The sequence below is a fragment of the Mastomys coucha genome, unplaced genomic scaffold (genome assembly GCF_008632895.1).
Source record: "Mastomys coucha isolate ucsf_1 unplaced genomic scaffold, UCSF_Mcou_1 pScaffold21, whole genome shotgun sequence".
NCBI classification, from domain to species: Eukaryota; Metazoa; Chordata; class Mammalia; order Rodentia; family Muridae; genus Mastomys; species Mastomys coucha.
In genome coordinates, this window is record NW_022196904.1 from 142,616,849 (window position 1) to 142,637,853 (window position 21,005).

Genomic DNA, 21,005 nt, shown 5'->3' on the forward strand with positions numbered 1-21,005 from the left:
AGAACCACATCCCTGCCAGAATGAACTTTCCTCCCTCCCTGCAGAGCTCGTACAGTGTCTGTGTGCTCACTGGGATGTTGTAGAAGATGACAATGCATGGACACCATGGGAAAAGTGGAGAGGTCCTTCTTGTCATTGCTGGTTTAATCACCATCTCCCTTCTTTCAACAGGCGATCCAGATCATGTGTGCTGTGACAGTGCTTAGTCTGGGAATCATTTTGGCATCTGTTCCTCCTGTCCCACATTTTAACTCAGTGTTTTCAGTCCTGTTAAAATCTGGCTACCCATTTATAGGAGCTTTGTTTGTAAGTAGACTTCTGTGGGGGGATAAGATGGGGGAAGACAGAGAAGGGTGTTTTCACCTAGCTGCATTTTTGTGTACTGTGAAAAAGAGGTCAGTGGTAGACCTTGCTCTCCTGTCTATCATCAGAGAATGTCTTAGTGTAGAAGGACAGCAGTTATGTCATCCTGAAAATTTTCCCAAGTAGTTCACATAAACATTTCTTATGAATTTCACCCTTTTATGTCATCACTTGAGTGATGACAACTTTAGTGACCACTTGAATTTAGGGGAAAGTCTGTGAAATGGAATTCAAATAGTATAGAGCTTTTTGCATCATGTAAGTTCATGCAATGGGCCACACTGCAGAAGGAACAGTTTCATTCTTTGATTTGGCTTTGTTAGAGGCATTCAAGGTGAGAGATGGAATATTCCTCTGAGTCTGCTCCATGTCTGGGGCCAGGAGACATGAAGGTGCTTTTCTCAGAGGACAGCTCTCCTCTAGAATGATGTGGACAAGTCTCACACACAAGTGAGGATTCCTTTCATTGGGGCTTCCAGTCTGCTTACTACAGGCCCAGTAACTGTTTTTCCACCTTCCTATGTTTTCCTTTGATACATCAGAGCTCAACCTTTCTGATGTATCAATGATTTCTGATTTTCTCTTCTCAGACCAATATATTATCTTCTTTCATCAGTCTTCTATGAATGTTCTTTGTCCCAGTTTCCATTCAAAGACACTGCATTCCACCACTTCTGTCTCCAGAGTCTCCACTAGACATCCTTTTTGAACCTTTTCAGACTTGCCTTGTCCTTGGTGACTTTGACAGTTTCTGAGATATGCTGGCCTAGACTTTGTAAATATTCCTAAGTTTGAGTTTGTCTGACATCCTGTTAATCTTTAGTTGAGCAGAGAGTGGTGACTGGGTAGGTGACTATAACAGCAGTGAATTGTCATACTGTAGGTGCTGTGAAGGGTGCATATCATTTACAACACATCAGTGTTGACATAACTCTGATGATGGAGCTGATGCAGTGATGTCTAGGTCAGAGCTGTTTTGTTTCATTTCTCTCCTCACTGTTGTGTGCTCTTTACACTGAGCATCTCTTGCATTAGAAGAGACACTCAGTTCTTTTAGCTTTATTAAGACTCTGTCTCTGTAACTGTGGGTGTAGCTCAGCAGCAAAGCACATGCATAGACCTCATAAACCCTGAGTTCAATCCCTACCATCACAGGGATTAAGACCCAGCATTTATTTATATGGATAGGCTGTTTAACTTTAGAGAATAGAAATCACAAAATGTCTACTTTAAAAGAATCCTAAAGACAATTTATTATTTCTATAATTTTATTTAATTTATTGGATAAAAAAGTTGATCATGATAAAATAACGATTTATAAAAATCACATCTAAAGGCTTCTGGAAATGCAAAGTTATGCTTCCTTTTGTTCTCATTTTTCTTGATTTGTAGAACCCCTTACTGAAAGGCCTGTTTCTTTTGTTCTGTAATTGTTAATATCTTCCCTTATTTCCTGCAATAAAACAAAAACAAAAAAAAATGAAACCTAATGCACATTAATCTCAAACTATTACCAAAATCTGAAAGAGGTACTTTTTCTAAACTTATTTTTGGGTGCCAGCATTATCTTGATGCCAAAATAATGTTGTAATGCCAGCCAGGAGCATGACAAGAAATGCAAAGAACAGGTCAGTGTCTTAGAAGATGTAGCTCCCAGATTCCTCACTAAAATACCAGCATGCTGAAAATTGCACATTAAATATTACTTCAACATGTTCAAGTGAGAGTTACTGAAGAAAGTTTGCATAGTTTTTATGTGCAAATCAGAGTGCCATAACTTTATTGATAGAAGGAGGGACAACCACCACTCGTTATTTTCCATTTTCTCCCTTGTAGATCAATGCCTCAGACTCTAAAATCATCTAAATCCACATTTTGCTTTGCAATGAACAAAATACCCTCTTGCTATATCTTATAGATTACATGAATTTTAATGGGATAGATTTCTGCTCTTATCTACCTTTTCTTGTGTTCTCTGAATAGTGCACGCACAAAGAGACATCCCTGTGAGCCTAAGTGTGGTTGTTCCTGGTGATTTGGTTCAGGAGAGTTTATCATAAACACCATAGAGTAAACTGTAGTCACTTTGTATATAGAAAGTGACCTGACAATGTTTTCTTCTTGTCTGAGCAGTTTATTGTCTCTGGAATTTTGTCCATCATTACGGAGAGAAAGTCAACAAAACCTTTGGTGAGTACAAGCAAGTACTAAACTGATGAGCATGAAACCAAGAGAGGATACTTCAGAGTCAGGCTTTTCATGTTGAAAGTTACGAGCTAAGCTGTACATGGATTACTTCTTCAATTTCTGAACTGATCCTGGGTTCTCCATATCCCTATAGGGAACACAATCTTTCTATCAAGGTAACTAAAATTATAGAGTGCCTGATATCTGAGACCAGTCCCAAGGAATCCCATGTATAAAATCCTGCCTTCTTACAATGCCATTTTGTAGGCAGCAGACTAGGATGGTGAATTTTGATGATCAACTTGACTGGATAGAGAAGCACCTAACAGACTAATAAAGCACACCTCTGGGGGTATTCTAGTTCCAAATTGTGATGGCTCCATTCCCTAAGATAAAGACCCAAATAAAGTAAAAGTGAGAAATTAACTGTTGTTATTACAGATATCCCATCACTAGGCTTCCTAAACAGCACGTTGTGAGATGTTCTGTTCTATCAACCAAGTGCCACAATAGTCTGAGCCTCTGAAACTGAGCCAGACATATTTTTGTCTTGAGCTGTTTATGTGAAACTTTTTGTCATGACAATGAAAAGTCTAACAACACAAAAACTTTCAATTTTACTCTTCAGTACTGAAGCTAATGTCCTTATTTTTAACAAGTTATATTTGTTATGGGTATACAATGCAATCTCACCACTTAAAATCCATAAGAATCCCTAGAGAAACTGTTCACATGAGAAAAGTTTTTATCTATATCTTCATAAAGGAAATGATTTGCTAGAACTGAATATACAATTTGAACTGAAAAGCAGAATGTTAGAATTCTGAAAGTCTCAGTAGTCATTTGTTTTAGCTAAGAATTCAAATTTTCCTACTTTAATTTCTTCCAGTGGAAAACTAGTCCTGGGCAGAAGAAAGCTGGACTATAGGAAGAAATTTTGAATGATGTGAAGATTCACCTAGTGTTCAGTGATCACACATTCTTCAAGAAGTTGATTCAGGAAGTCATGGGAGAGAATGCCATGTAACTCAATAGCTTAGGGATTCTGTTAGGAAGAGCTGACTAAACCACTCTCCAAATATACATAATATTAATTACTTTTCTGTTGCTGTGGTAAAAATACATAGTCTGTAAGTAGATTAAGGCTCATGAACAATGCTTCTCCAATGCTGAAGAATTTTCTTTTCATAAAGTCTATGGAGACTAAAGAAGAATGTGAGTTAGGATGGAGCTAGTATATTCCAAGAGCATACATTCTATCAGTATCCTGATTGCAAATATTGTTCAAGGTGTCCAAGAGTTTGATTTTAGTCACTATTTGTGAAAAGAAGCACCTAAAAGTATCAAGTTCTGAGTGGTTTATATAATCTCCTTAAAATATAAGTGACCTAAAATTAAATCACATTCAAATGCCATCCACTTTGGTGTACCCTAGAAATACTTACTTGTAACTGTAGCTTTCAGATTGGTCTTAGCTCAATTTTCATTTCTTATACATTGAAAAAAGAAAGAAAGCTACTATCAAGAAAAGTTTCTTTATCTCACTGACACCATAAGTGTTATAGAGATGAGATCCAAAGTGAGCAATGGAACTGAGTTGTGCAGGTTACTGAGACTCCAAGGACCTCTGACCCTGTAGCCTCAATTTACCAACATCTAGTCCCATTCTGTTTCTTTCTGCCTCACACTGTTTCCACAAGTGACAACATCCTTGCTCACATGTCTAGGTTTCTGTCTACAGCCCTAGTTATAGTCAATCATTAGGCTTTCCAGAATCCAAAGCCTACGTGACACTGAGAACAAAGTTCCCTCACTCACCTTTGGATACATGAGCTTCTGAGAGAGGTATAATGTAAGGAATGAACCGCCTCACCTGCCTTTTGTGTGTGATTACGTATCCATAGCTGGAGTATGGAAAGGATGTGTTTTTCTGAATACGTTTGCCAGAATTAGGTGTGTCCAAATTTGACTCTTGAGATAACTCAACTCACAAGTAAGAATGGTTCATTTTGGCTTATATTTCAGAGGTTTAGCAATGTGTAGTTTTGGTGAATCTGTTTGTTCTGAGCTTATAGACAGGCAATGAGTGTTTCATGCTAAAAGAGTAAAGACATGTGCCACAGGGGAGCAAGGGAGAACAAAAAGAGTAAGATAAAGTTCCTGTGTTCTGATATGTCCCCTTCATGGGCTCTTCTCTGCAAGCAAACCTTTGCTCAAGAGGCATTTCCTGAAAGTTCTTACATATCCTTCTATAGCAAATCTGTCTTATCCAAACTATAGCACTGAGAATGTTGATGAATAGAGGACATGGCTGGTGTCTGCATTCCAGGTTTACTTTATAAGATTCCATTAAAAGTCATGGGTAAAGAATTTGTCAGGGAAATATCTTTTCACCATTGAAATCCCGTTTATCCATCCAATTGCCACTTAAGTTTGGATTTGTGTGATCCTAGCCATTCTTAGAATCCAATAAATATGGTGGTGGTTGGATAAAGTGACCTAGCAAATATCATCTAGGAAATGGAGCATAGAAAAGATAGGTATGGAAAACCAGGGCCTCTGCCCTTTCTACTGGTAGCTATTATGCATTAGGAAGAATAAAGAAATAAAATATTAATCATTCAGTTGCTAATGAAGCCAGATAAAGAGAATTGCTGCACCGTTTTGGAGGAGAGGTATAAGTGAAACCTGCTGCTCCTTCCAGGTAGATGGCAGCATGACTCTGAACATCCTGAGTGTTTCCTTTGCTTTCATGGGCATCATTATCATCTCTGTCAGCCTGAATGGTTTGCATCATGCCTCAGAGCAGTGCATGCAGAACAAGAAACTTGGACCAAATGAATATGATTTCTTCCAACCTTTCTACAACACAGGCAGGAATGAGTGCACCATCACCATGTCTGTTCTGGCTGTAAGTATTTCTAAAGGCTGTACTGAACCCTTTTAGTCATGGGGAAATAGTGATATTTTTCCTATCTTTTGAAAATCTTTCACTCTGTCTGATTTGCGATCTTAGGGAACAATCAAAGCTGAATAAAGCAAAGGTAAGCAATGTTAAAGCTTTTAACCCCAAATCATTTTTAACTCCAAAATGATTCTGGGTTAAAAGCATTAACATCTTTCCAAAGGGCTGGATACATAGATTGGAAAGAGATATTTTTAGCATGATAAAAACACCCAAAAGATTCAGGTGATCTGGACATACCAACAAGGAAACCTTGCACATATCTAGTAGAGGGAGTAAATGGAGCTGAGCAAAATTCAGCTAAGCACTGGGAATGGACTGTTGGAAGGACAGGAGTGGAATAGGTGTGTCAGATGTCTCCACCCTCAAGTGCTCACAGTAGCCAGCACTTGGCTTGTGTGGAGGTGAGCTCACAGTTGTTTTCATCACCCTCAAAGAAATGGGATTGTTAAATGAGGAAAAAGGAAATACAGTGAAATGGAGAAGAGTAACTAGCAGTGATATGAGGATCTTGTTGGAAGAATGTAGTGCAATGTGACTAACAGGAATAATATGCCTTCAATTCCAACTTCCAAGAACACATTTGGTCCCTAGTACATAGAGAGAACATTGGGTAAGATAACAATGAAGATCCTGCATAATATTCTTTTTCTTATGAGAATAAAAGTAAAATAAAAAAAAAAAGAGAAGAAAAACAGCTCCAAGATGGCCAGATAGTTGCCTGGTCAACCTCAGGCTTTCTGTTTCCTATGGATCTGGGTCCAGTGTTTCTTCCTTAGTTAAGAAAACCACAAGAAGAAAAATGTGTAAATTAGATGCATAATAATGTAAGTAAATTAACATCTGGGATAACTAAGCCTGACTTTAGAAGTCTGAAGTATTGGTGAGAAATTTACATGGATTTCAAAGATGGAATCATGGGATAGTTTCACATTGTATGCAGTTTTACACTGTGTGTGTGTAGATAAATGAAGGGTTTACAATGTCATATTTATCATCCTTCCTAATAAGTGGTCTTGAGGAAGAACACCTCTGGTCAGAGATTATGGACTGTGTGTTCTTTACTTAGACTGTTCTTTGAGTTGATTTGTGATGTTAAAGACTGTAGAAACTAGATTACTTTTTTCCCTTTTTACCATCACACACACACACACACACACACACACACACACACACACACACACACACACAGACATACACACACCCCAAAACAAAATGAAACAAGTCAAGAAGGAGGTTCTATCAATGCCGACTTTTACAAACAGCTTGCTTGCATGGGCAGAACCTCACTAACCCTTACAAGTCTCTGCAGAAGTAGTACTGCCATGGGTGATAACTGAGCAGACAGAAGACAGATGTTTGAGAAGCAGAGACATTCTCAGCCTCACATTAAGCAGCAGAAGAGCACCAAGAATGGAAGCTGTTAACTCTGACCTGGGGTCACTATTCCTCTTTGCTCCCACATTTAGTGAACAATGTAGTTAGGATCCCTGCCCAAGCGGGATGAGAGTGGGAGAAAACAACCTTGTTGATTTTGTTTGTCCTCTTCACCTGCTCCCTCCAAGGAGTGAAGGGACAAGGCATCAAGCCTCTTTGTAGGTTTGGGAGGATCCTTTCCCCTTTCTGATAGTGGAGATGCTTTCATCTCTACAGTCACCTCCCACCCACCCACGTATGAGGGCTTCAGATGACTCAGTGACACCCTTGTCTCCTGAATTTAGGGAGTCCTTTCGGTGATGCTGATCAGCAGTGTGCTGGAGCTTGGCCTGGCTTTGCTCTCTGCCATGCTGTGGTCGAAAGAGGGTGCTCTGACTTCCGTTGGGTGAGTATTTGAGAGTCCTTCTGAATCTTCCCTGGTACTCCTCTGGGATGTGTTAATCTATGCTGTCATGAATAACACATAGAATGACATCCGTCACAATGACATGAATATCAGGTGATTTGGACAGGGAGGTGGGACAGTAGGTGATCGGGTAGAAGGTAATTGTGTAGCTGATGAGGATTATCTAGACATGGAAACAGACAAACCATCTGGTTCTTCACTTCCCTGTTGCAAATAAAGGAACTGAGGCTCTGTGAAGTCAAATGTCTCTCCTGGCATTGTGATGAATTTGCCTGTGTTCAGGATGCTGGAGTGTGGCCGCCTCTCCTCTAACTAGGAATAATTTTTCTTATATTGACTAGTCTCTTTATGTTGACTTGATAAAGACCAATTGCACACTGGAATGTATTTAATCAGCATCTTAGAATCTGTTTCTCTTACTTCTGCTCATACTTTTTTTTCTAGAATTAAGATAATAAAGAAATAATGTTTGGTAACTACATGCAACCCTTCTTAGTCAGCTCAGGGTGTATAGCTTCAGTAACTTAACCAAAAGCTGTGCTCTGACCACATCTTTAATTAGAGTATAGAATGAAGAGGAAATGATATACATCAAATAAGTGCATCACATAAGGTATGCTATTCTCATCATGGAACATCTACAACACTGAATGAAATTGTATCATATGTATACGTGTATCTACACATCTATCTACATTCCTCTATGCACACACATATGTACGTATAAATATATAATTGTATATTCATTTGTAATCTGAAACCACATATTTTCTTTGTTCTAGAATGTGATTTTCCTGTCTTATAACTCCAGTAATGAAGCCAACATGGAATCAAAGGCACTTTGTAACCCTGCATATGAGGAATGATTGGTTTGTTAAGAAAAACAAAACAAAACAAGACAAAACAAAATACCCCAAACAAGTTGGAACTATACAACAAAGGGCATGTCTTCATGATAATGCATGAAATTCAACCATCACAAGGTAGCCATGCTTGTTACTTAAAATGTAGGCTGTTTATACACTGAATGCCAGTATGAGCTGAATGGGTGTGTTAGTGGGTGTGTTAGTGGGTGTGTTAGTGGCATCCTATTGATTTTCATGACCTTGGCTTCAGCACACACAGTGTGCTTGGCTACACACAGTGGCCAGAGTCCCAGGTATTTTTCAGAAAACTAATGAAATGTTTCAGGGCATTGTGGTGGAGCAAAGGGACAACAGTTAACCATTAACAGTTTCTGTACTCAGAATTCTTGTGATGGCATGGGTCTTTTATCATATCAATTTTATTCACTAGCACATAGAAACAAGTGACCTCTGATAAAGTCTCAAGGAGTGTTCATGATGTTGGTTCAAAATAAAGTCTTTTTTTGATTGTACATTCTATATGTAAGGGTTTTTGTTATCTTGCTTTTATGTACAGACCAAGTCCCCTGTGATACATAAACACATTTGGTTAATATTCTTTTGTTCTCTGTCAACCAAAAAAGCATGGGAAAGAGAACAAAGAATATATCTCTGTCATTGTGTGTGTGTGTGTGTGTGTGTGTGTGTGTGTGTGTGTGTATTAAACTGAATCTGAATGAACATTCAAAGTTTAGCAATATATTTTGGAATTACCAGATAACATTTATTTCTAGGATTATCAGAGCAAATAAGAGGCATTCCTTCACCTCTCCTAGCAGGCTAGAGAGATGTCTCAGCAGTTAAGAGCACTGGTTGTTCCTGTGAGGACGTGAGTTTTATTACCAGCATCTGCTTGGCAGCTCACAAACATCTATATCTCCAGTTCCAGGTGATCTGACATCCTTTTCTGGTCTTGGTGGGCACTAGACACACATGTAGCACAAACACAGACATACACACATGTAAAAAACACATAAAACATAAAATATGTTTAAAATGAAATTAATAGTAAAATATGGAATGTGGGGAATGGCCATACATTTAGGATCATATTCTATAAGCTATTAAGATCTATTTGAACCCCAAATAAAACATAGTTGTCATCCTTCTCCTCTTCCTTCTCCTCCTTCTTTTGCCTAAATGCAATTGTATAAGACAAGAGTCTTTCCTTGAAACATGCCCCCAATCCTCATCTACTATTGATCATGTTAAACCTTCTAACTAAAGGAAGGAAGGCCTGCTATCTAGAACTCTCGGTTGATATTTTCATAACTACATCCCCATTCTAGCTCTGCCATCACTGTTGGCATCAAAGTTTCCAAACCTCTTATGAAACAAGGAGACATCATTACCCCACTTTACAGTAACTACTAAGATTTAAAGTCACATAGTATAGGGCTCCACACCCAGGTGGCGCTAGGAGAGAGCTAGCCTCCCAGGAGTGCAGACAGGCCTGTGAGTGCAGGTAGGAATGCCAGGAACCTCTGGGAACCCTCAGGACACAGGACCTGAGGGGCAGACAGGAGCCTACTAGTTTCCATTTGTGCCTAGAGCTGATTCTCTGCCACAGAACTACATACACAAATACTACCAGCAGAGAGCTGGTCTCTTTCCAAAGTGCCTACACACCTGCAAACACAGGTAAGACCACCACTTCTTTTCAAATTCCTGGCCCAAGAGGGACCCTCCCAGAACCATCCAGACACAGGAACCAAGTATCAGCTGCAGACAGGTTCCATCAGGTTTCTCTCTGTACCCCAGAGCTGACCCTGTACCACAGCTCTCTATACCTAAATTCCAACCTAAGAGAACTGGTCTTCTGGGAGTACTGACACATAGGATTGATTGCAGGACAGACAAGCCACAGTCAGAAACAGCAAGACCAGCTAACACCAGAGATAACCAGATGGCAAAAGTCAAGCACAAGAACCTTAGCAACAAAAACCACAGCTACTTGGCATTATCAGAATCCAGTTCTCCAACCACAGTGAGCCCTGGCTAACTCAACACACCAGAAAAGCAAGACTCTAATTTAAAATCACATCTCATAACAATGATAGAGGACTTTAAGAAGGACATAAATAACTACCTTAAAGAAATATAGGAGAACACAGGTAAACAGCTAGAAGCCCTTAAAGAGGAAACACAAAAATCCATTAAAGAATTATAGGAAAAGACAACCAAACAGGTGAAAGAACTGAACAAAACTACCCAGGCTCTAAAAATGGAAATAGAAACAATAAAAAAATCATAAAAGGAGATAACACTGGAGATAGAAAACCTAGGAAAGAAATCAGGACTCATAGATATAAACATCACCAACAGAATGCAAGAAATAGAAGAGAGAATCTCAGGTGCAGAAGACACCATACGAAACATTGACACAACAGTCTAAGAAAACACAAAATGCAAAAAACTCCTAACCCAAAACATCCAGGAAATCAGGACACAATGAGAAGACTAAACCTACCGATAATAGGTATAGAAGAGAGTAAAGATTCCCAACTTAAAGAGCCAGTAAATATCTTCAACAAAATTATACAAGAAAATTTCCCTAACCTAAAGAAAGAGATACCCACGAATATACAAGAAGCCTACAGAAATCCAAATAGATTGGACCAGAAAAGAAATTCTTCCTGTCACATAATAATCAAAACACCAAATACAGTAAACAAAAAAGAATAATAAAAGCAGTAAAGGAAAAAGCTCAAGTAACATATAAAGGCAGACCTATCAGAATTACACCAGACTTCTCACCAGAGGCTATGAAAGCTAGAAGATCCTGGGCAGATGTCAAATAGTCCCTAAGAGAACACAAATGCCAGCCCAAGCTACTATACCTAGCAAGACTCTCAATTACCATAGATGGAGAAACCAAGATATTCCATGACAAAACCAAATTTACAGAGTATCTTTCCCCAAATACAGCCCTATAAAGGATAAAGGATGGAAAATGCCAACACAAGGAGGGAAACTACACCCTGGAAAAAGTAAGAGTAATCTTTTTTCAACAAACCCAAAAGAAGATAACCATACAAACATACCAAAAACAGTCAAAAATAGCAGGAAGCAACAATCACTATTCCTTAATATCTCTTAATATCAGTGGACTCAATTCCCCTTTAAAAAGACATAGACTAACGGACTGGATATGTAAACAGGACCCAACATTTTGGTGCATACAGGAAACCCACCTCAGTGTCAAAGACAAACACTACCTCAGAGTAAAGGCTGGAAAACAATTTTCCAAGCAAATAGTCCCAAGAAACAAGCTAGTGTAGCCACTCTAAAATCGGATAAAATGGACTTTCAATTAAAAGTTATCAAAGAAGATAAGGAAGTAGACGTCATACTCATCACAGGAAAAATCTACCAAGATGAACTCTCAATTCTGAATATCTCTGCTCCGAATGCAAGGGACCACCATTCATAAAAGAAACTTTACTAAAGTTAAAAGCACACATTGCACCTCACACAATAATTGTGGGGAACTTTAACACCTCACTCTCATCAATGCACAGATCAAGGAAAAACAATATAAACAGAGACACAGTAAAACTAACAGAAGTTATGGACCAGATGGATTTAACAGTTTTCTATAGAACATTTCACCCTATAACAAAAGAATATACCTTCTTCTCAGCACCTAATGGTACCTTCTCCAAAATTGAACATATAATCAGTCACAAAGCAGACCTCAACAGATTGAATAATCTCATGTCTGCTATCAGATCATTACAGATTTAGGCTGGTCCTCAATAGCAACAAAAACAATAGAAAGCCCACATACATGTGGACGCTGAACAACACTCTACTCAATAACAGCTTGGTCAAGGGAGAAATAAAGAAAGAAATTACAGATGTTTTAGAATTTGAAAATGAAGGGACAACATATGCAAACTCATGGGACCCAATGAAAGCAGAGCTAAGAGGAAAACTCAGCTTTGAGTGCCTCCAAAAAGAAACTGGTGAGAGCATACACTAGCAGTTTAACAGCACACCTGAAAGCTCTAGAACAAAAAGAAGAAAATATACTCAAGAGGAGTAGAGGGTAGGAAATAATCAAACACAGGGCTAAAATCAACCAAGTAGAAACAAAAAGGACTACAAGAAGAATCAACCAAACCAGGAGCTGGTTCTTTGAGAAAATCAACAAGATAAATAAACCCTTAGTTAGACTAATCAGAGGGCACAGAGACAGTATCCAAATTAACAAAATCAGAAATGAAAATGGAGATATAACAACAGAAACTGAGGAAATTAAAAAAAAAATTGGATCCTACTACAAAAGCCTATACTCAACACAACTGGAAAACCTGGATGAAATGGACAGTTTTCTAGACAGATACGAGGTACCAAAGTTAAATCAGGATCAGATAAACCTTCTAAGTGGTCCCATAGTCCCTAAAGAAATAGAAGCAGTCATTAAAATTTCCCAAGCAAAAAAAAAAAAAAAAAAAAAAAAAAAAAAGCCTAGGGCCTGATGGTTTTAGTACAGAGTTCTATCAGAACTTTAAAGAAGACCTAATACCAAAACTCTTCAAACTAATCCATAAAATAGAAACAGAAGGAACACTACCCAATTCATTCCATGAAGCCACAGTTATGCTCAACAAAGAAAAGACTCAACAAAGAAAGAGAACTTCAGACCAAATTTCCCTTATAAATATCAATGCAAAAATAAGACAATAAAATTCTTACACTCCAAATCCAAGACCACATCAAAAAAATCATTCACCATGATCAAGTAGTCTTCATCTCAGGGATGCAGGGATTGTTCAATATACAGAAATCCATCAATATAATCCACTACATAAACAAACTCAAAGAAAAAACCACATGAATATTTCAACAGATGCTGAAAAAGCATTTGAAAAAAATTCAACATCCCTTCATGTTAAGTCTTGGAAAGATCAGGACTTCAAGGCCCATACCTAAACATAGTAAAAACAATATACAGCAAACCAGTAGCCAATATCAAACTAAATGAAGAGAAACTTGAAGCAATTCCACTAAAATCAGGGACTAGACAAAGCTGCCTTCTCTCTATCTATTCAATATAGTACTTGAAGTTCTAGTCAGAGCAATTAGACAACAAAAGGATGTCAAAAGGATATAAATTGGAAAGGAAGAAGTCAAATTATCACTATTTACAGATGATATGATATGATATGATATGATATGATATGATATGATATGATATACTTAGGTGACCCCAAACACTCCACCAGAGAATGCCTACAGCTGATAAACAACTTCAGCAAAGTGGCCAGATATAAAATTAACTCAAACAAATCAGTAGCCTTCCTATACTCAAAGGATAAACAGGCAGAGAAAGAAATTAGGGAAACGACACCCTTCACAATAGTCACAAATAATATTACATACCTTGGTGTGGCTCTAGCCAAGCAAGTGAAAGCTCTATATGATAAGAATTTTAAGTCCTGAAGAAGGAAATTGAAGAAGATCTCAGAAGATGGAAAGATCTCCTATGCTCATGGATTGGCAGGATTAATATAGTAAAAATGGCCATCTTGCCGAAAGCAGTCTACAGATTCAATGCAATCCCCATGAAAATTCCAAATCAATTCTTCATAGAGTTAGAAAGAGCAATTCTCCGATTCATCTGGAACAACAAAAAGCACAGGATATTGAAAATTATTCTCAACAATAAAAGAACTTCTGGGGGAATCAGCGTCCTGGATCTTAAGCTGTACTACAGAGCAATTGTGATAAGAACTGCATGGTATTGGTACAGTAACAGGCAGGTAGATCAATGGAATAGAACTGAAGACCCAGAAATGAACCCACACATCTATGGTCACTTGGTCTTACAAAGGAGCTAAAACCATCCAGAAAAAAGACAGCATTTTCAACAAATGGTGCTGGCTCAACTGGTATGCAGAAGAATGCAAATTGATTCATTTTTGTCTCCTTGTACAAAGCTCAAGTCCAAGTGGATCAAGGAACTCCACATAAAACCAGATACACTGAAACTAATAGAAAAGAAAGTGGAGAAAGGCCTCGAGCACATGGGCACAGGGGAAATTTTCCTGAACAGAACACCAATAGCTTATGCTCTAAGATCAAGAACTGACAAATGGAACCTCATAAAAATTACAAAACTTCTGTAAGGCAAAGGAAACTATCAATAGGACAAAACGGCAACCAACAAATTGGTTCTTTACCAATCCTACACTGATAGAGGGCTAATATCCAATATATACAAAAAACTCAAGAAGTTACCTCCAGAGAATCAAATAACCCTTTTAAAAATGGAGTACAGAGCTAAGCAAAGAATTCTCAACTGAGGAATATGGAATAGCTGAGAAGTACCTAAAGAAATGTTCAACATTCTAAGTCATCAGGGAAATGCAAATCAAAACAACCTTGAGATTCCACCTCACACCAGTCAGAATGGTTAAGATCAAAAACTCAGGTGACAGCAGATGCTGGCAAGGATGTGGAGAAAGAGGAACACTCCTCCATTGCTGGTGTGATTGCAAGCTGGTACAACCACTCTGGAAATCAGTTTGGCAGTTCTTCAGGAAATTAGACATGTACTGCTGGAGGACCCAGCTATACCACTCCTGGGCATATACCCAGAAGATGTTCCAATATATAAAAAGGATACATGTTCCACTATGTTCATAGCAGCCTTATTTATAATAGCCAGAAGCTGAAAACATCCCAGATGTCCCTCAACAGAGGAATGGATACAGAAAATGTAGTACATTTACACAATGGAATACTCCTCAGCTACTACAAACAATGAATTTATGAAATTCTTAGGCAAATGGATAGAACTAGAAAATATCATCCTGAGTGAGGTAACAAAAGACCACACATGGTATACACTCACTGACAAGTGGATTTTAGCCCAGAAGCTCAGAATACCCAAGATACATTTCACAGACTAAATGAAGCTCAAGAAGGAAGACCGAAGTGTGGATTCTTTGGTCCTCCTTAGAAGGCAGAACAAAATACCCATGGGAGGAGAGACAAAGTGTGGAGCAGAGACTGAAGGAAAGATCATCCAGAGACCGCCCCACCTAGGCATGCATCCCATATACAGTCACTAAACCCAGACACTATGGTGGATGTCAAGAAGTGCTTGCTGACAGGAGCCTGAAATAGCTGTCTCCTGACAGGGTTTGCCAGTGCCTGACAAATACAGACGTGTAAGCTCTCAGACAACCATGACTGGACTGAGCACAAAGTCCCCAATGAAGGAGCTAGAAAAAGGATCTAAGGAGCTGAAGAGGTTTGCAACCTCATAGGAATAACAACAATATGAACCAACCAGTATCCGAGAGCTCCCAGGGACCAAACCACCAACCAAAAGTGCACATGGAGAGGCACGTGGCTCCAGCTGCATATGCAGCAGAGGATAGTCTTATCAGACATCAATGGGTAGAGAGGCCCTTAGTCTTGAGAAGGCTCAATGCCCCAGTGTAGTGGAATGCCACGACAGGGAAGCAGGAGTGGGTGGGTTGGTGATCAGGGGGAGGGGGAATGGGATAGGGGGTTTTTGCCGGGGAAACCAGGAAATGGGTTAACATTTGAAATGTAAGTAAAGTATCTAATAAAAGAAAAAAGAATAAAAGAAAGTCACATAGTGAACCAAACAGTTTATACAATTAAAAGAAATGAGAGCAAATAGTACAAAGATATAAATTGTGAAAAGCCACTCAAGAACAATTACCATAAAAGAATTTAAAATAGGAATGGTTAAACAAGGAGTGAAGGAATGGAAGCAGTAGTCACAAACTTCCCCGGCAAGTGAAACTCAGGCCCAGGGCGTTTCACCAGTCAACTCATTTCAGTAGTTAAGAGAACTATAGCAATGATTTACAAATGAATGTTAAAAAGAGAGGAGGGCAGGACAACCAAATCTTATTCTATGAGTTTAGTGTCCTGATACAGAAGCATTAGATGATTAGAGCTATCCAAAATTCACTTCTAGTGCATTTTACACCTATCTATTCTGTTGGTGCATGTTTTTTCAGTGTCAATCACAACCTAGGCAAAAGACTTACCACATGCAATCTCCTTTCTATCTCCTCTTAGCCAACTTCAGTCTGGCACTGGCAGCACTCCTGTGGCATTAGCAGGCTTTGAGCCTCACCGTCTATATTTTTTAGTTAGTAATTTTTTAGCACTCAGTAATTTCTTTTAGTGTTGGGTTTAACTATTCTCATTTATAAATATTGCCATTTTAAGCCAGCTATTAATTTTTATGTAAGTACAAATTTAAATATTTTCTTCAAGTTTTGTTCTATGCTTTTTCTGTAATATTAAATAGCATTCTGATGTGATATTGTTCATGTTTGTGTTCTGATTTCTGTATTTAAAAGTTTACACATTATTAAATGCCTGTATACCTATGTAGTTATGAACTATATATTCACTATCTGGGGAGTTTCTTTCTGAACTATTTAACTTCAACTTAGGTACTAAAATTAATATAATACTAATAATCTTTTTTAAAGCCTCTAAACAAAGAAAAACAATAGAACAATAGCTTCTCTTTTTTTTGAAATTTTCATACAAATGTATAGAATACTTTTTTATTGCTGGAGCAGAGAAAAGAAGATCATTAACTGAAGTGTTTGACTATATTTTGTGTATGTGTATTCATTCATATATACAAGTGCATGCACACATGCATATGTGTATGAAAGGGAATGAATGTATGTGTGAGTATGATTGTGTTTGCTTTTGGGTGTGTGTGTGTGTTCATAGTTCATAGCCTCTATTTGGGATCCTACCAGGGTCTCTAACAAGTATCCCCCAGGTCCAGGATAACAAGCAAATGTCTATATGTATGAGGGGTACAGTTACTAGAAGTCTCCAACATCTCAGGAATTAAACTTTTATTTCAGATGACAATGATTGCAGGAGAATTAATGCAAACTCAACAGAGACTGACATCTGGTATCAATACATCAGAAGTGACATGTCTTAGAGAAAAACAAGACACGAAGAGGAATGGGCTGTGGGAGAATTAATATACTTTTGAGATTGGACAGTGAAGGAATACTGGTGGTTTTACCATCTGAAAGTAAATTGGTTCAGGTGGGGCTTAAAAACAGCTATGGAGGGGGCGGGGGAAGCATGTTCCAGATCAGTTTCTGCATGTAGTACCAGGAGATAACTTAGTTTGCTTTACAGGAAAAAAAAAGGAAATCATATATGGTGCAGAAGCAACAATTGTATCTACCATTTAATTAGACTTATAACTGTCGTGGCCTAACACCTGTCTTCTGCACAGGCCAAAGAGGAAAGTGAAACAGGGAGTTGATTGAAACTGTGACCCTGAATCTTTCATGTTCTTGATGGTTGTACTCTCTTCATGAGTTTTCCAAGAGAATGATTACTGATTTTGATTCATTATTTTCCCAAGTAGAGGTGGTACATATTATAGTTTATACTGGTCTTTCTAATCATGACATACCTCACACAACAGGATGGGGAATAAATATAGAGATTTTTGCCAAGTCCTCAGTATATGTATTCCTATTGCATATAGCAACTGTGGAAACACAGTCTGGTTATAAATCAAGAAACAAAGCTGGGTTGTGAGTGTGAACCTGTGGACAAGAGGTACAGTCTTGCTTGGATCTCCTTCAGGAAAGCTTACTGCTATTTCTGCATACAATTACTGTTTTATTCTTTAACACAGAAGTAGTAGGAACAGTGGGAGTCCAGTCAGGCTGGAAATATATCTACCACAAAGAATAGAGAGGCAATTCCTCAGGCAGAATAGGACCATCATAATCTGAGAGTTCAATGTTCTAAGTTTCATGAGGACACTCACACATATTTCTGCACCAATTTACAGTTGCCACTCTTTCCCAACCAGTGCCTACATTTTGATTGCAGACGTCCTTCAGGTCGAGGCATAGCCAGTAACATAATAAGGGTTTTTTAGGTCAGGATAGGATGTAGAGAACTAAATTTTCCTGCCCCATGGATGTGCCAAGAACCACCCTTCTAATGATCTCACGCTCCAGTTTCATGCCCACTTACACCAAAACCTGGTGTTATACCGTCACAAAGATCAGCAGCTTCTTTTGCTGCTGGAAGGGCAAGAGTCAATCACCCAGTTGGAAGTCCTCCTCACTCCTTGGGAAGTTCATACACTGTAGTATGTTGTCTGTGTATTCCTTGCATGTCCACTTGCTACTTTTGGTACCAGGAAAGAAAGCATTTGTCACTGCAGACTGTTTTCAAATCTCTTTTACCATCAGTGTCAATATTAAGCCACAAGAAACTGATGGCTTTTGAGAACAGATTAAATCACATGCAATTTCTATTTGTTTTAACTAAAGGTGTGTTTTAGATCTCTTTATAGCCTAATTCCTTTGTCTTTCTAAGAAATCAGCTCAAATAAATCATGAATGATTGTATGCTCGACCTCTGCAATGTGAACTGTGTTAGTGATGCTAAAGTTCCTTAGCCTAAGAGATTTTTTTCTCAGATTAATAAAAAAAAGAAAAGAAAACAAACAGAAAACAAATTGCAAACTCGCAACTAGTCTTTAGGTATGGAATTTTCCAATCCTTAACTTCCTTAAGTTTTGTTTACACTGACCTTCTCATAGCCCAAGAACTCTCATACTCTCCACACTGGGCTCCTTCTCAGAGCAATGAAAAGATCTAGGAATAGGTATAGTCTCTTCTTACCTTTGCACATTTTCATAGCACAGTCATAGTATTTAATGTCCTGTCTGATATGTAGACTCTGTATAGTGCTGAAAAGACTGACTTGCTCTGGTGTGGGTATGTGACAGAAATGTTACTGTGAGTCCTCCTTGGCCATCTGCTTCCTGCTACTTCATTCATCTTCACAGAAGAGCATCTGTGAAACTGCAAGCACCGTGCTCTATTGTAAGACACAGATCTCTGCCCACTTCTTACATGCTAGTGACTCTGCCTCAAAGCCCATCAACAAGTGAACAGATAAGGGATCAATGGCGTACATACAGAATGGAGCCATAATGAAAAACTGAATCCTCTCATTTGTAGAAAAATGTATAGAATATGGAGCCATTGAGTCAATAAAATAAGAAAGATATTTGAACACATACTGGATTTTTCTCTGATACATAGAAATAAACAAACAAAAAAACTTAACAATATAAAAGCAAAAAGAAACTGGCAGAAACCATGCAGTATCTCCAGGCAACAGCATATATGTGTTTCACTGATGTACTGTACTGTGGCAAGGCCCATGGAGACCCCTGGGATTTTCTGTGACAAAGCCCATAGATTCTCCTTACCACTTGTCAAAGACCTGTGTTAAATTTTGTGGCCTCTATGCTTATTCCCTAGATCATGTGTGCCATCAACACTCCTTGCATTTGCTGGGCTGCCTATACTCAAAGCAAAATTTGGTTTCATTTTATCAGTCATGGACAAAGACAGAATCATGTATGCTGAAAGCCTTATGGATAATTCTGTTTTTTTGTCAATACTCTTTTGAAAGGTAAATTCTTCCTCTTCACTCTTTGCCACTATAAATCCTCGAGATGTAGCCATTAATCCAAGATATGAGGGAGCATGTAACCATGTCCGTAGAGAAACAGCTACAGTCATACTGAATAAGCATGTGCCAGTTGTTAGAGTGGCAGACCCAGTTTGCATAACTATTCTGAGACAGATAGGTCTGACCAACAGAGATGTTAAAGCATGAATGCAATCAACTGATACACAAAATGGGGAAGTTGTGTCTGATCAATAGAGTTAGAAAATAGGGAAGCTCTGTCTGATCAACTGAGACTTAAAAATGGTTCTTGGAAAGTTGGTATCAGGAATTGATAGGTGCACATAAGGAAAGGTTGCTTGGTACAATAAACATGTCTCTGCAATTTAAAAAGTATTATGACAAAGGGGAGCTATGTGATGACTGGACTTGTACCCACAAATGTTTAATTCTGTCTTTCACTTTGTATAACTATATAACTGCATTTGCTACCTGAAGTGGAAATGTCTGGTTTCCTTTGAGATTCAGTTGTGTCATGTGATGTTTTTCTGGAAATTGTCTTATGAGAGGATGTTTTTGCTGAGGCAGACAAGTAGGAGGATGTTTTGCTAAGAACAGACACATGGTGGTTTTCTGGAAGCAGCCATGTGTCGTTTTGCTAGAGCAGACACTTGAAAGAACGTGGGGTGTTTGGAAAGGGTATAAATAGTTCCCCATGGACAGTGGACAACACTTTATGCTATTGGGGCACCTTGCCACCCTATGTTGGTCATCATTTGTTGTGATTTTATAGAGAGAAACTCCACCAAAGAACTTCTGGTGGTATTCTTGTGGCTTCTTGCTGTTTCCTTGAGCCAATTGGAAGAGCCTCACAGTTTCTTCTTGACTGAACTGCTGTTGTTGATTCCTGAATGGTCTTTGTGAATGGATTGAGCTACCTCTGTTGATTTGTGTGAACTGAACTGCTGATATTCTGACAATGAAGATTGGAATCACACCAAAGAACTATTTCTAAACAGGTCCACATCCCCATTTGCTCTGTTAACTTTTCCTCTCCACTACATCTGGTGGATGGTGGTCTAGAATGGAGGTTAATGCATTTAAGTACAGTTATAAAAGTAAGGTTTTGGCGCACGGGGTAGGAGCGGAGCCCAGGCTGGGAACAGGCGCCGCCGCAGCCGCCTCCAATACCATGGGGAACGTGTTGGCTGCTAGCTCTCCGCCCGCAAGGCCACCGCCGCCTCCTACGCCGTCC

The 21,005-nt window shown here is 38.7% G+C and overlaps 1 protein-coding gene across 1 annotated transcript in view; it reads left to right on the top strand.

Annotated features, from left to right (window-relative positions):
- LOC116103590 (membrane-spanning 4-domains subfamily A member 6C-like) overlaps positions 1 to 8,743 on the top strand; it is a 10,174-nt gene extending 1,431 nt beyond the window's left edge. The window contains exons 2-6 of the mRNA XM_031389776.1: positions 172 to 306; positions 2,497 to 2,553; positions 5,255 to 5,461; positions 7,237 to 7,337; positions 8,141 to 8,743. Of these exons, the coding sequence (XP_031245636.1) occupies positions 172 to 306; positions 2,497 to 2,553; positions 5,255 to 5,461; positions 7,237 to 7,337; positions 8,141 to 8,147 (507 nt within the window). The 3' untranslated portion in view covers positions 8,148 to 8,743. The remainder of the gene's footprint in view (positions 1 to 171; positions 307 to 2,496; positions 2,554 to 5,254; positions 5,462 to 7,236; positions 7,338 to 8,140) is intronic.
- The last annotated feature ends 12,262 nt before the right edge of the window (positions 8,744 to 21,005 follow it).